This window comes from Ptychodera flava, chromosome 21 (genome assembly GCF_041260155.1).
Source record: "Ptychodera flava strain L36383 chromosome 21, AS_Pfla_20210202, whole genome shotgun sequence".
NCBI classification, from domain to species: domain Eukaryota; kingdom Metazoa; phylum Hemichordata; class Enteropneusta; family Ptychoderidae; genus Ptychodera; species Ptychodera flava.
This window is the reverse complement of record NC_091948.1, coordinates 29,375,301-29,388,922: the sequence shown is the minus strand read 5'-3', so window position 1 is coordinate 29,388,922 and position 13,622 is coordinate 29,375,301. Positions and strand designations below refer to the sequence as shown.

General features: G+C 35.5%; 2 protein-coding genes across 2 annotated transcripts; one reads left to right on the top strand and one right to left on the bottom strand.

The window, feature by feature from the left end:
* The first annotated feature begins 25 nt into the window (after positions 1–25).
* LOC139121958 (protein Lines homolog 1-like) lies at positions 26–7,313 on the top strand. The gene is made up of 7 exons (XM_070687296.1): positions 26–541; positions 1,644–1,910; positions 3,022–3,108; positions 4,143–4,386; positions 4,951–5,508; positions 5,951–6,137; positions 6,587–7,313. The coding sequence occupies exons 1-7, from the start codon at positions 509–511 to the stop codon at positions 7,311–7,313; spliced, it is 2,103 nt and encodes a 700-aa protein (XP_070543397.1). The 5' UTR covers positions 26–508.
* On the bottom strand, positions 7,230–13,458 carry LOC139121960 (uncharacterized). The gene is made up of 6 exons (XM_070687298.1): positions 12,505–13,458; positions 11,734–11,878; positions 11,162–11,284; positions 9,563–9,701; positions 8,836–8,922; positions 7,230–8,039 (listed from the first exon to the last, which is right to left on the bottom strand). The coding sequence occupies exons 2-6, from the start codon at positions 11,875–11,877 to the stop codon at positions 7,864–7,866; spliced, it is 669 nt and encodes a 222-aa protein (XP_070543399.1). The 5' UTR covers position 11,878; positions 12,505–13,458; the 3' UTR covers positions 7,230–7,863.
* Between the last annotated feature and the right edge of the window lie 164 nt (positions 13,459–13,622).

Sequence of the window (13,622 nt, the reverse complement as noted above, 5' to 3'; positions counted from 1 at the left end):
CGACTCTCGCAAAGCACGTGATTTTAATCAGCTGTTGAAAAAGGAAGTTTACAACTGCCGGGCCTCCTGCCCGCGGGACACTGATCACTCTTGAGAACAGGGATGCCTACGCATTCGCACAGCTGCTGATGCACGGGGTCTAACCTTTCAGCGTGAGAGATCCCGAGGAGAGCCGAGAGATGTTCGACAGTAAACCCGAGCACTGAAGTGGCCCGGGAAACCTCTACCTTGAATCTGTCTGAGTGCCACTCGTACTGTACAGGTTCCATGCTCCATGTCAACAAGTCATCATAACCATGCCAATGTACTGTGTAGTTGCATGCTATGCGTAAGGGGTCCTACAACTCCAATTTCAGCTTGTACAAGCTCTCTACGATAAGTGGCTGAGGATTCTTCAGAGTGGCACACCAACGCCTTTCCATCACTGTGTTTTGATGATGGTGCACAATAGTTCTTGACATGTGACGTCACTTGCCAGTGGTTCATTGATGCTGTACATATTGACACTATGAATACTGCCTCAGAAATGCATAATCAAAAGGTAACTGAGGCTTTAGTATGAACTGAGTATCTTGCTTCAATCTCTATCATAGGGTAGCCCCTACACGCCACGTTTGTTTAAAGTTAAAGTTATTTTTTAAAAGTTAAAGTTTTTTGTTAAAAGTTTTTAAAAACAGTTTACCCAAAAATAAAGTTTCCCTGCTCAGAATTAAAAGTTTGCTGTGGAAAAATAAAATTTCTTACAAATATTAAATATATTGTCAGAAATATGAGTTTATATTCAAAAGTAATAAATTCCCATGACATGTAGGGGAGTTGGTACTCTTGAACAATTTTTACTTTTGTTTTACAAAATAAAAAATACTTTTGAGAAACAAATATTTTGTTGAAGTTAAAGTTAAGTTTATTTTTTAAAAGTTAAAGTAATTTGGTTCACAGTATTTTAAAACATTTTACTCCAAAATAAAGTTTCCAGTACAAAATTAAAAGTTTGCGATGAAGAAATAAAATCACTTACAAATATTAAAGATATTGTCAAGAAAAATTCGAGCAAAGTAATATTAAGTTCTGTGGCATGTAGAGGCCACCGTACTATTATAAGCTAGCCCTAAATAATCTGTTTGTCTTGTTTCTATCTCTATCAATAAACTGATCCTAAAGAAATTATTTGCTCATGTACACACAGGCTAATTAGATGTTTTAATTATCAACAATATATTTTGACTCTCATACCAAATTTCACGTTTTATTTGTGCATAGGACATCCAAAATTGAGGTTTTCTACCGAAAATATGTACTCCTTCATCCTTTAAGTAAACTATTGCTACCATACTAAACTTTAGATTCTCTGCAATGCCATGCCTCACTGTTGCAAGATATATCACTGGAAACACAGGTAGACATGTCATTGTTCTATTTCTTGGGAAAGATACCTGCCTTCCTTGAGATGAACCGTGAAGAAACATATCAACTTATCAAGACTCTCAGTGAATGTATTGTTTTCATCTAATAGTGTGACTGTGTCTGTATCAATTATGCTTGGAAATAACTGGTACCATTCGTGTTTTTGTTAGCAAGTAGATATTCAGAATGTTTGTTATTTCTATAGTGTTTAATAAAATGTTTAATCTATCTTAATTTAGAAAATCAAGCTTGATTCCAGTGAAATTAGTGCCATATCACTTGGAAATGATGTTTACAAGAAGTGCCTGTGTCGCCATGACAACCAAGATGTAATGAAATTTATAATAAATCTCACAAGTCAACAAGACAAACAAAGTCTAAGTGAGCTGTTGACAGGACTTTCAATTATTGTCAACTTATACGACACCAGCTCAAGCAATATTTGTGAAAGAATCAATGAAATGAGATCTCAGCTTGCCAATAATGAAGAATTTCTCAAACATTTGGTGAGTACAGTAATTCCTCTGGATGATTGCTTTGAAGTGCACTATTGTGTTGATGGTTATGAGGTGATGTAGTTGTGATTTCACGCATGCAATTTATGGTCTCCTGTCCATGCAAATACCTGAGGGAAAAACCTGGAAACATAGCTTTGCATTCAAGGAGGGATACAAATATTTGACAATAAAGAGCTGAAGGTACTTAGGCAACTTACAGTAAATGTAATGCATGCCCAAATGAATTTCAAGTAGTATTTTCCTTTCAGGATTTGGCTGTGTTAGCTTCCACAACATTTGGATAATTTATTTATAAATATGGGAAATGGGAATGCCATTTAAAATAATTCCAGAATGATTCAAGATTGAAGAAACTTTTTTATTTCTGACAGAGAAATTTACAGTAGGACTTGCTGATACCAATGAAAAGAACATAATAACATGCAATGAAAAAATCAATTGATAAATAAAAAAATAAAATGAAAATAAGTTTTAATTAGGTGACTGTCCAGAACCTCTCTGCAGTTTTAATACAGTACACCAACACTTGCATCTAGTGACTTGCTGTGATTTTTCACAAAGTGAATAAAGCTATTCATTTGAATGTGAAAGGACTCTAGACGAGAAAATTAATTTTACTTTTTGCCACCACATAACTCATTCAGGTGTAGCTACATAAAGTACCGATAACCAGTGTCCCATGAAACTGAGCTGTCTGTTGTTATAGAGCAAACTACCCATACCATTGCATAGCTATATATCACTAGAGGGAAAAAATTTAGCAATTGACTTTGGAAGAATATGCAGGACATGAGTTGCATAATTGTTCTTGGCTGGAGTCCTACACAGTCAAATGAGCAAATTTTCATAACTTTTACAAAAAATCCACCCACAACGCCAGGTGTAAGTTTTGGGGTACCATACCAAACCTACATAGAGGTGTTTGACAAGTCAAGTGATGGTTATAAAATTTGAAATAAGTAAGAAACGTGATCCAGATTGTAATCAATACCAATGAAATCTGAGTTCAATACAAATCAATTTATAAACTTTAATTTAACATCTGTGATTCTACAGCTGTTGTTTCATTCATCACTATTTTTATTAATTCCTGTCACAGGTAACTCTCCTTGGTCACAAAAACAGAGTGGTTGCATTCAGTAGTTGCAAAGCCATCAGACGTATCATGTCCATCTTTTCCATCAAGGTGAGCTCACTGTCTGTATCATTGGTGTATCAGTCATTGCAGTCTTAAAGTAAACCGGTAACCCCCATCTCAAGAGGATTAATTAGATTAAGATTAAATGCATACAAAGTATGAGCCACTTCTTCAGATTGAGTGTTTATACCAATCTACAGAAGAAGTTAGTGCTATTACTAGTGTACTATATCAACATTTGTGTTTCTTGCTTTGAAAAGTGGCTTTCTCCATAGCTTTCATAAAGATAACAGCAGATTTTAAAAGCGATTACCATCGTCAAACAGATTGTCAGCATCCATGACAAAGCATTGTCAACAAGCTTAGAAGGAGAAGTACATATACGATACTACACCTACTTCGCTTTACCAGTGAGAGCGGTGCTGATGACAAAAGGAATAATGTTGATACTGTAAATTGTAAACCTCATGTTCTAATCAGGCAGTTTTAAAATATAATTTCAATAGGTTTATCTCTATGTATTCAATCATTTCATTTTTCTGAGGATGATTTTTCCTGTCATCTAAGCACTTGTTGCTTTACCATTAATCTCCTACTAGTATACAAGTTGAACAACTTATTTTTAGCACTTGTATATTACTACTAGTATTTTACTACAGCCAGCATGAGCTCTCGTCCAATCAGAACAGCTTACTGGCATACTATAATACATTGATACACCGCTAATATATAAACCTAAGGTTCTATTAACTCTAACTTTGATGCCTTTTATATAAATTTTGTCACCTATGTAAAAAACATTGTTATGCTCTATTCTAAAATTCATGTCAAAAAGTGTGTTGTTCATGTCAACAATTCATAGGTATGTTATACCCTAATGTCACCCAGAAAATTTCAAATTAAAACACCTACATAACTCCATAGCTGTCCATGTAGTGAAATAAAATTAAAGTATTTTACAGGACTCAATCGTAGTACGGTGTCATGGACATCTTTTGAAAATCAACATTGTACTTTAGCAAGGTAAAATGCAAGCATTGTGAATTGCATTTGCTTCAGTGTTCCTCTTTGTCTATTGTCAGATATTTTCAGAAGAAGTCCTTCAAGACTTGATGTTAGGTTTTGAACAAGACACAGTCATCCAAGAGAGGCATCCTACCCTGGATCTGATGAACTTAAGGATATTTACATTTGACACATGGAAAGGAATTTTGAAGAATCTCAGGACTATGGATGAAGGCTGTTATCATGTTGAAGATTCAGTAAACCCTGACAATCCATGCACCAATTGTGTTCATTTACAAGAAGCAAACCCTATCAGTAAAGGTATAATGTGTTTTATTTCAAACCGTTTGTCATTACAATTGCTTGCTACCAGTATTAAATTTGAGACCCTATGTCTCTTAAGCTTTTACGGTAGTTGTCCCAGAAACCAGTGTCACTGTAAATGCAGTGTTATTGTAGACTATCCTGGCAACACGGTGATTCTTTCAGATTCCATTACACCTTGTGTATGGTAATTAGTCTACTGATCTGATCACTGGATTGGTTGTCCAGATCTATGATCAGTGACAGTAAATGACCATGGCCAATGAGCTTGCAAAGCAGAGTTTGAAGATATGTTATTGGTACGGACTATTGACAAGTGTCAACTAACAGTATTTCATTCTTGAGGAATAAATCTTACATTTATGGAACACAGAAGCAAAGTTTTTTCAGAAATTACCATGTGTGCATTGTGAAATACAATCATAGGTATTTGTATCATATATATTTCAGTGGTCCAAAACAACTATCACAGATCTAATTTACATGTTTTCCATTTCATATACTGTTACCGTCTGTTGACTCCAGCATTTAAATACATTCCCATGACATTTTTTATTTCAGATGATAGAATGGCATATATGGAGTTACTGAAAACCAAACTACCTAAAACACTGGACTGTATTCATGAACAGCTTACAGAAAATCCACACAACAATGCAGGAGTTGTATTGATAGCATATGTAGACCTCATGGTAGAAGTTGTCAAACATTTCAGACAAAATCTACCCAGAAGTCTGCTTGACATAATCATGAAACTGATGCCATATATAGAAACACAAGATTCAGTATTATGCAAAAGGATACTTGATGTGATGAACCAGATAATGCACCATGGCAACAGTGAATTCACGTCATTGGATGTTGCAACTGTTACCATAGCAACAAATTACATGCAGGTGATAACCGCTGAAAGGCTTGAGAAACTACTGCCAAATGATGGGTTTGTTGGATTTGGAGGGGCACTATTCACTGACAGGACTGATGAGATGAGGGATTGTGAACTGCTGATGGAGAAAGATAACGTTTTGTTGAGAAAACTAGCCAGCCTTGCTCTGGCGTCTTGCTGTGTAAATCTACAAGTCATCTTAGAGATGTTAGATGATCAACAGAAACAAACAGGTATTGTCACACTTGATTTGTGTTTTTCAAATCCTTGTCTCTCACTTACAACTGTCTATAAATACTGATAAGGATATGAAATATTTCTTACCATAAAATTCATTGTAGAATTTGAGCATTGTTTGGCAATACATTCCTGTGCATGCAGTTTGCTTTATGTGAATTAACATTGGTCCTTTGAAAATGGATCATATCATTACCTGGTACTCACTATGGAATCTTTTGTTGTACTAAAGTATTGCAGGAGACTTGCCTATCAACATTACAAACATCCAGGTGCCTGCTCTCAGTGTCTCAGGACTGAACATTCTCAGCAGTTCATAGCAGCCAACTTGAGCAATGTGATCATACATGTAGCATACACTTACAGAACACATGACCAGAGTACTACTTGTAAATGTATTTCACTCACATAACCAACGCTGTGTAATTCTCCCACCAGTTTCCTGCACTGATGTACTGAAGTGTTTAGAGTGTTTGTCATCATTCCTCTCACCAAATGAGACCAATGAGTCTGCAGCAGATTGCATCTCTGTGTGGATCTGTGATGTTTTTAATGATCAAGACGATGATTTGGTGTCAGCCTTGCTTGTGTCATTTCATATCTATTCCAAGGCAAAGAAACTAAGGTACACTTTTCCTTTTTATGTAAAGTTTGTTCACCCTAGGTTCTTTAGTCAAGGTTCTCATGCCAATAAAGTCTCACAAATGCTAAGACAAAAATACAGGTATATGAAAAGTTGCCCCAAAAGATGATGTTGGACTAGTATATTCATGATAGAAAAGTCTTTCCTGTAGCTTTGACTGTAAATGACCGGTATGCATGTCATAGGAAATGAACAATTGCAGAGCCAATGATGGCAAGTAAGCTTGCTTGCTACGAGGATGCAGTTGCTATGAATCCAGTTGTCAAATGATGTCAAAGGACTTGATTGATGCAATGTCAAGGGTATTCCAATGATTTGTTTAGATACTTATCCAAAATGGGTTGTTACCTGCCAACCGGCATTTTTTCTTTCTAGATGTACAATTTAATTTTATGCAAAATAACCAATGAATTGTCTTTTGTTATTTTCAGTGTACAGGTTGAAGACCAGGTTAGACAAGACTGCATCAGAATCTGTCAGCTGTGCAATCCTCATCAGATATTTGTGACATTTCTACAGTCAATATCATTTGATCACAGTGTACCTTTGGACTGGTTAATATCTTCAGAAACTCACTTTTTGGAATATTTTGTGAAATATTTAAAGTTTGCATCTCATGATTGGGATAATGTCTGTAAAGTGTGTGAATCGTTTGATAAAAGCAACCTACATAGTGTAATGATGTCAAGTTGTGAGGAGTTGGGCCAAAATCCCATGGACTTCACTAGCTATGTACATGGCCTGACATCAGCCGAGCCTTTTAACCAAGTAAAAGCAGCATCAGATTCAAAACATTTAAATGAAAATGAAGAAACCTATTCCAAAGATTCACATGGAGAAAATTCTAGACCCCAACTTGATGCTGGAGTCTCAACAGAAGGACAAGCTGATGTAGTCATGGCAACAGAGGCTAGCAAGAGTCCAAGAACAATTCAAAATGATTTTGAATCTTTAGAACCTCATTATGACATGGATTCTGCATCTGCAGAGGAATCTGATTCTGATTCCAGTGATGAAAACACACTGCAAGAAATAATGACATTTCTCACAGAAATAAGAGATACCATCGAAAGGTTACAAAGAAAAAATTTATTTCCATATTCACCAAAAGCACTTCTTAAATTGTTAAATCATATACACAGTCTGTATGAACAATGACCAAGCAAGAAGTACTGTAATTTTGGATGTGATGTTTCATAATGCTAATTAGACACAACTGTTAATTTGCAGTGGTGACTTCTGACAAGATGGCAACAGGCTCTCCTGCTGTGAAATCTGATCAGCAGGTATCAGTTTGCTGTGCTTTGCTTTGCATTGAAAAATTCTGTTCTTTTTTCATGAATCCTTGATGCATTTTTAAAGATGTTGGTACAGCTCAAGCAGAACTTTTAATTCCAGTCTTAATTTGAACAATTTAGAAACTCCTTTTTTGTGGTGATCCCTGAATGTAATGGAATTAATATTTAAAAAATCATTGAACCTTTTCAGGCAATCTGTTCTAAAACTACAAGACACAGGAATGGTTCTCCTTTTAGTGGTATTAAAAATGGCCAAAATGGATGCCAAATATTGTGTCACTTTGTGTGTGAAAATGCTAACTCAGAATTGATTTCTTAGCGCAAATTATTAAACTAAGAATAAAAGTTATTTCTTTTTTCTGAGTGACTTTTTCATGGAATGTAAGAACTTTTTGTGATTTCTTCTGAAGTTATTTTCTTGATGGTCTGAAGTACACGATACTTCCAGATTTGCCTTGAAAATAATCTTCAACAATATCTTCATGAACTTTTTCCATCAAACCTTGACTGAGATATTCATCTACGACTGGTTTGACTGAGTCAGATGTGGTCTCGGATTCCATGACACCAATCACTGTGTAACCGTCTGTTTAGAATTCAAACAAGAATATCAAGATAGAACCAGCAGTCACTACAACTGTGGCCTCCATGCAAGATGTGAAATAAGGGATAAAAACTAATCTGACAGACTGTAAATCTCTCATTCAAAAATGATGCAAATAGCTCTAAAGTACACTTGACAATGACTACTGTATTACCCATGAAGTGTAGCAGTGTCATTGAAAGCTTACAGAGTTCAAGTGCAGGCATTACCATCGAGAGATTTTCACAAAACAGCAACAGAGCTACAAATGTATCCTACAATCATTTGATTTGTTTTCCAGTGATTTTCCTTTTGTTGTACCTCATCAATATCATTCAATCTGACATTTTATTTTACTATCTTCATCAATGACAATAACAGCATTGTTCTACCAGTACATGATATGATTGACACTTTTTTGTAAATTTTCAATTTCAGAATATATGTAAATAAATGTAAAACATGTATTCATGTTCACCCATAAGACATAACTGTACCTCTTTCCCAACCCTTTCACCTCCATGGTTTGGTCAAAGTGTATTGTTATCAATAATGAGAGTGGACCTGTGCACAGGTATTTGGGGGGTGATGAGGTTACATGTAATGTGGTGGACAGTTGTCAAAATGTTTGATAAGATGTTCTCTCTCTTACAGTGTCTCTAATATTGCTCATGTTCAACACAGATATCTAGAAAATCATTATTTTGCATACCAGAATACACTCAAGTACTTGGTTAATCTTTGATTTTGTTTTACATTGTATTCTGATTCTTTCAAATTTCAAAAAGAAGATGATCACCTGTTTTTGTTATCCTCAGCCACTCCTTCATTCCATGGATATCAAGAAACATACCGGCACCAACTAATATAACTGCATCATAACTGCCTGCAAATCAAATTAAAGATTTTATTTTTCTTCAGACATTTTCAGTACATATGCATCATATTTTCTTCACACTCATATTCTCTACTGAAAAGTAAATTTATGTTTCTGAGATCACAACCTAGATTTTGTTATCAGGACATTTTCAGAATTCGGTGAGTTGACTGAATTTTTTCAATGGTGTCATTTGTAACTATTATATATTCAGTGGTTTGACATCATTTCAAAGAATAGTTATAGAAGTATAAATTAATGTTATTCATACTGTCATCATTGCAGATACAAATAAACAGACATTTAAGAGAAAAAGATTAAAAGTGGAAATTTCAAGGGAATTTACTTGTACTTAATGTGTTTACACTTTTCTGCAAGAATATATAACATTTTACTCCCAGTTAGTGACCTAAAGTACAAAAACCCTAAATGGCTAGTTTCACATTCTGTGATTAATCACATCTCTACAAAGCCACAGAGATTGGCAAAGTACTAGGTAACAAATTAGTGCAGAAATTATTGCACTTGCTCAGTGTATTCCAATATTCTGTTTAAGTTTGATACTTGAGTCGGTGAAACCTTTGCATTCTGCTGAAAAAAATACAATTGAGGAGAGTGTGTAAAGTAAAACAATGAGGTGAATACCAACCAGTGCCAAAACTTAGTGTTTTATCAGGGCTGAGATCTTCATTGAGTATATTCCTGTATATGTTTTTCCCTTTGGCTAATTTGATACATTCATCTGAGATATCAACACCATCTACGTTGTGGAAACCAACTTTGGACAGCTACTAGGAAAAGTAAAAAAATTATGGTGTACAGATATTGCTGAAGCAACTGTCCTTATCAGTAATTTATAAGGTTATGATGAAATTACAACAACGATGCTAAAGACAGGAGTAGCATACCTCAATCATGTGATTTACGGAATTCTATTATCTGTGGGTAATGTTTTTTGCTACTTCATGATGAAGCTAAACATTGCTTATCGTACAATGAATATGATTTAAGGTAAGTACCTGTTCAAACTGTCAGCTACAATTTGGTCGTAATTCCACTCAGGGTATAACTTATTTGCAAAATTGCTTTATTCTGTAATTTAAATGTTCCTTAAGAGAATTACTTCAGATTTGTTGAACTCTTCATCATGAACAACTATGCATTTGTAAAGACATATTTGGTATAAACCATTTAAAAACTTGATTGCTTATACTTTATTTTCAAGTTCCCGGTGATGAAATCATATAGATTTGCATTTTCAGAGCACCTTTGTTGGCTGTGATTAACAAATCAGCAATTGAGGATACTTTTTTAATTGTTTTGGTCAAGACTTGTTGTTATTCAAACTGCAACAACTATATTTTTTCGGGGGGGGGGGGGGGGGGCCAGGGGCACAAGATGACATTTGCAATTAGGTGAAATGTGAGAAACTTAGCAATTGCTAAAAATTGCTTTGGGAACTATGTCTTATTTATTGATGTGAACAAAAATTCAGGAAACATGTGCCCATTAAACTGCTTGCTCAATTGATTTGCATTTGCATGTCTTTCAGAATGACAGTATTTACACATGTTCAAATTGCAAAAAGTAATATTGTGACTTGAGAAAATTTTTCTTTCAGTCAAAAATCAGCTCAGAAAATATGTGACAGGTGGCTATTACTCTCTACACCACATACCTATGATATCATCAGATGGCTATACTCTCTACACACATACCTATGATATCATCAGATGGCTATTACTCTCTACACACATACCTTTGATATCATCAGATGGCTATTACTCTATACACACATACCTATGATATCATCATCTGATGAGTTTATAACAGTTTATAATTTGATCAATAATCACATTGTTTATAGAAAAATGTACTTCAAATAATGTTGAATCGCTCACAACCAAAGTTGTGGTGCAATGGGAGTATGAGTGGAAAAATCCATCGCGTCGAGGGCGCTCTCTACGCTCCCATCCCTCGAGAGACGGATCTATAGTCTGGAGGAGGATGTAATCCAGATACAATTACAGTGAAACTAGCATGAATACTAGATTAAATAGTTGACATAAAACACTTGTTTTTGATCATTTGAAACTGCATCGACTACTGACATGGTCTTTGTCAATTTTCATTTTTGCAACTCTCCTGGTATTAAAACGCCCAGAAAAAAATTGCAGCCTATGGGTTTAAATGCTACTATCTCCCTCTGTGAAAACATATGACCTATATATAATCAAGCAATTATCACCTCTTCGCCGACCAATCCAGTACAACATCCCAAATCTAAGATGGTTGCAGATTTGTCAGGTATGATCTTGGACATGGACTCTGCTACACGTTTTGGACCATTGTAATTCCATTTCTCTATGTCCTTGGTAAAAGGGAGATAATAACAGAACATATCCGGTGATCAGAGAAACAAAAAGCGTTTGTTGCCAGATGTAGATAGATGTGGATTATTTCCTCCTTTGAATATACATTACTCTGTGAAGTTCAAATTGACTGTATTTTCATGAAGTAAAAGTCATTGGATAGTTTTCAGCACATTGCACGAAAGATTGAAAGAGGTTTGCAAAATATGTAGCTTGGCACTGATAAATTAATAGTAGTTTAAAATTAGCTTTTTGTCGTAATGTACCTGCTGCCACAAAGCAGAACTAGCCTTTTGTTTGAATCACATGCAATTCGGCATCTATAGCAACAAAAACTAACAGAAGAAGCAAATAGAAACTAATGAATTTAGATAATACTAAAGTTACAATATGTAGACATAATTTAGTTCGCACCAGTACAATTATATGACATACAACGTTTTATTACCTGATCGTATGTCTTGCTCCATTCATCGAATTTTTCTTTCATAACATTTGGATCGTAATCATCACCCAATCCCTTGGCTGGATGATCATCGGGTATATCTACAGTGTCGTCATGACTACAGTCTTCACACTTGTTGTCTGCCATCCTGAATATCACCAAAACCCCAAATACGTTAACAAGTTTATAATCGAGCCGTTTTTGATCATAACAGTACTGAGACCATATGAATCCTGTAGAACCCGCTAGATCCCCGCCCCCCCCCCCCTTCGAGTCCGAGTCTGCTCTTCAAACAATCGATGCACCGCAAGGACTGTGTATTTTGCAAAACATAACATCAGCTATCATCTTAATCCCGTCTTGACTGTCAAATACAAAGTGATCAATACTAGAAATGAAACCAGGAAGTGCGTAAAAATATGCAGATACATGTCAGTTACACGCGGATACAATGGATTGACCTTGACTCTCAGTCGGCTGGGAATGTAGCAAAGACAACAACAAAAATTTTAATTGAGTTATTTTTATTGTTTTGCCGATTGCCATGACAACTTGTGAGGAATTTACGATTTTTTATCAGGTGTGGCACACGGTACATTTTAATAGTACACATACAACTGTGTAGTCCCAGTCTCAGTCTGCACCAAAAGGCACACAAGAGCTTTTTACGACGTGCGTACGGTACCACGCAAATTAAACATTTATTCAGTCTTTTTAACGACCCTGAGTCAGTTATCGCCCAATCTTTAGCTCTGCAATGGACGATAATCTTACCTTTTTGACCAATCGAAGGTGGTGGTGGTGGATAGCTTTACGTTGACCTCGCTTTCAGTCCAGGGTCATCTCTGCGGGTGTGCACACTAGCAGTTGACCTCAGAAGGTCAGATAACCTTTGGCATTGTCCACTTGAAATGCCACACACATTGCAAATGTAGTTTTGCGTAACTAACAATAATTTAATTGAAATAAGAGCATAGGGAACCAAGAAACCTTGTTGTTGTTGTATGTATGTATTATTGTTGATGTTTATATTAGTCGTGTTGTTGTTGTTGACCAATAAAATTCAACGAACATACTAGTAACTAAGCTATTGGGCCCCTTACAAAACTCTTTTGTTTTCATAACGAGGCTTGGGCCCTGGATTATTCGGGCGCGTCCAGTTCTTGAAGTTAATGATACCAATGTACCAAGTATGCAATTCGACATTATGGACCTCGCATGATTTTACGTTCTTGTGACCGCGACTGTACTGCAAAATGCCAAACGGCGTCATAATGTATGCGCAATATCAGATAACAGTGTTCAATAATTACAGGATGTTGGAAGAACCGACGGAGACATACTTTTTCTCAAACAAACTTGTTGTCTAGGACACAAATTTCAAAAACTTTGCTTGCCAATCGGAGGACCGCATTTCAAAATAAAAAAATGTTCAAAATTCGTCACAGATAGGAAAGTGTGTAGATCACCATAAACCAGACGAGCGTCATACAGACACAGTTGGAATAGCTTATACAAGAACCAGGTATATTAGAACTATGAATATGTACATATCAAATTGAAAATTGCTTGAGTGATATTGCCGGAATTCTTGCAAATTGACAATCAGTAACCGACAATAGAAATGTCTTCTACGTAACAGCGCAAGCTCATATAAGTATTTTATGCATAACTATTCAAGATTTTTGTTTTGAATAAAAACTGGAAAGAAATGCACTCTAAGTACATTCCAAGTGACGATGATATTGTTTTCATGGAAGAATGTAATTAAAGTGTAAAAACATATTTCAAATGAACATATCAATTCTACAAGTTTATCAATTTATTAATGTTCTGACTTTACTCGGACAAAATAGTAATGACATGCATTTGATAAACATTAAACATATTGA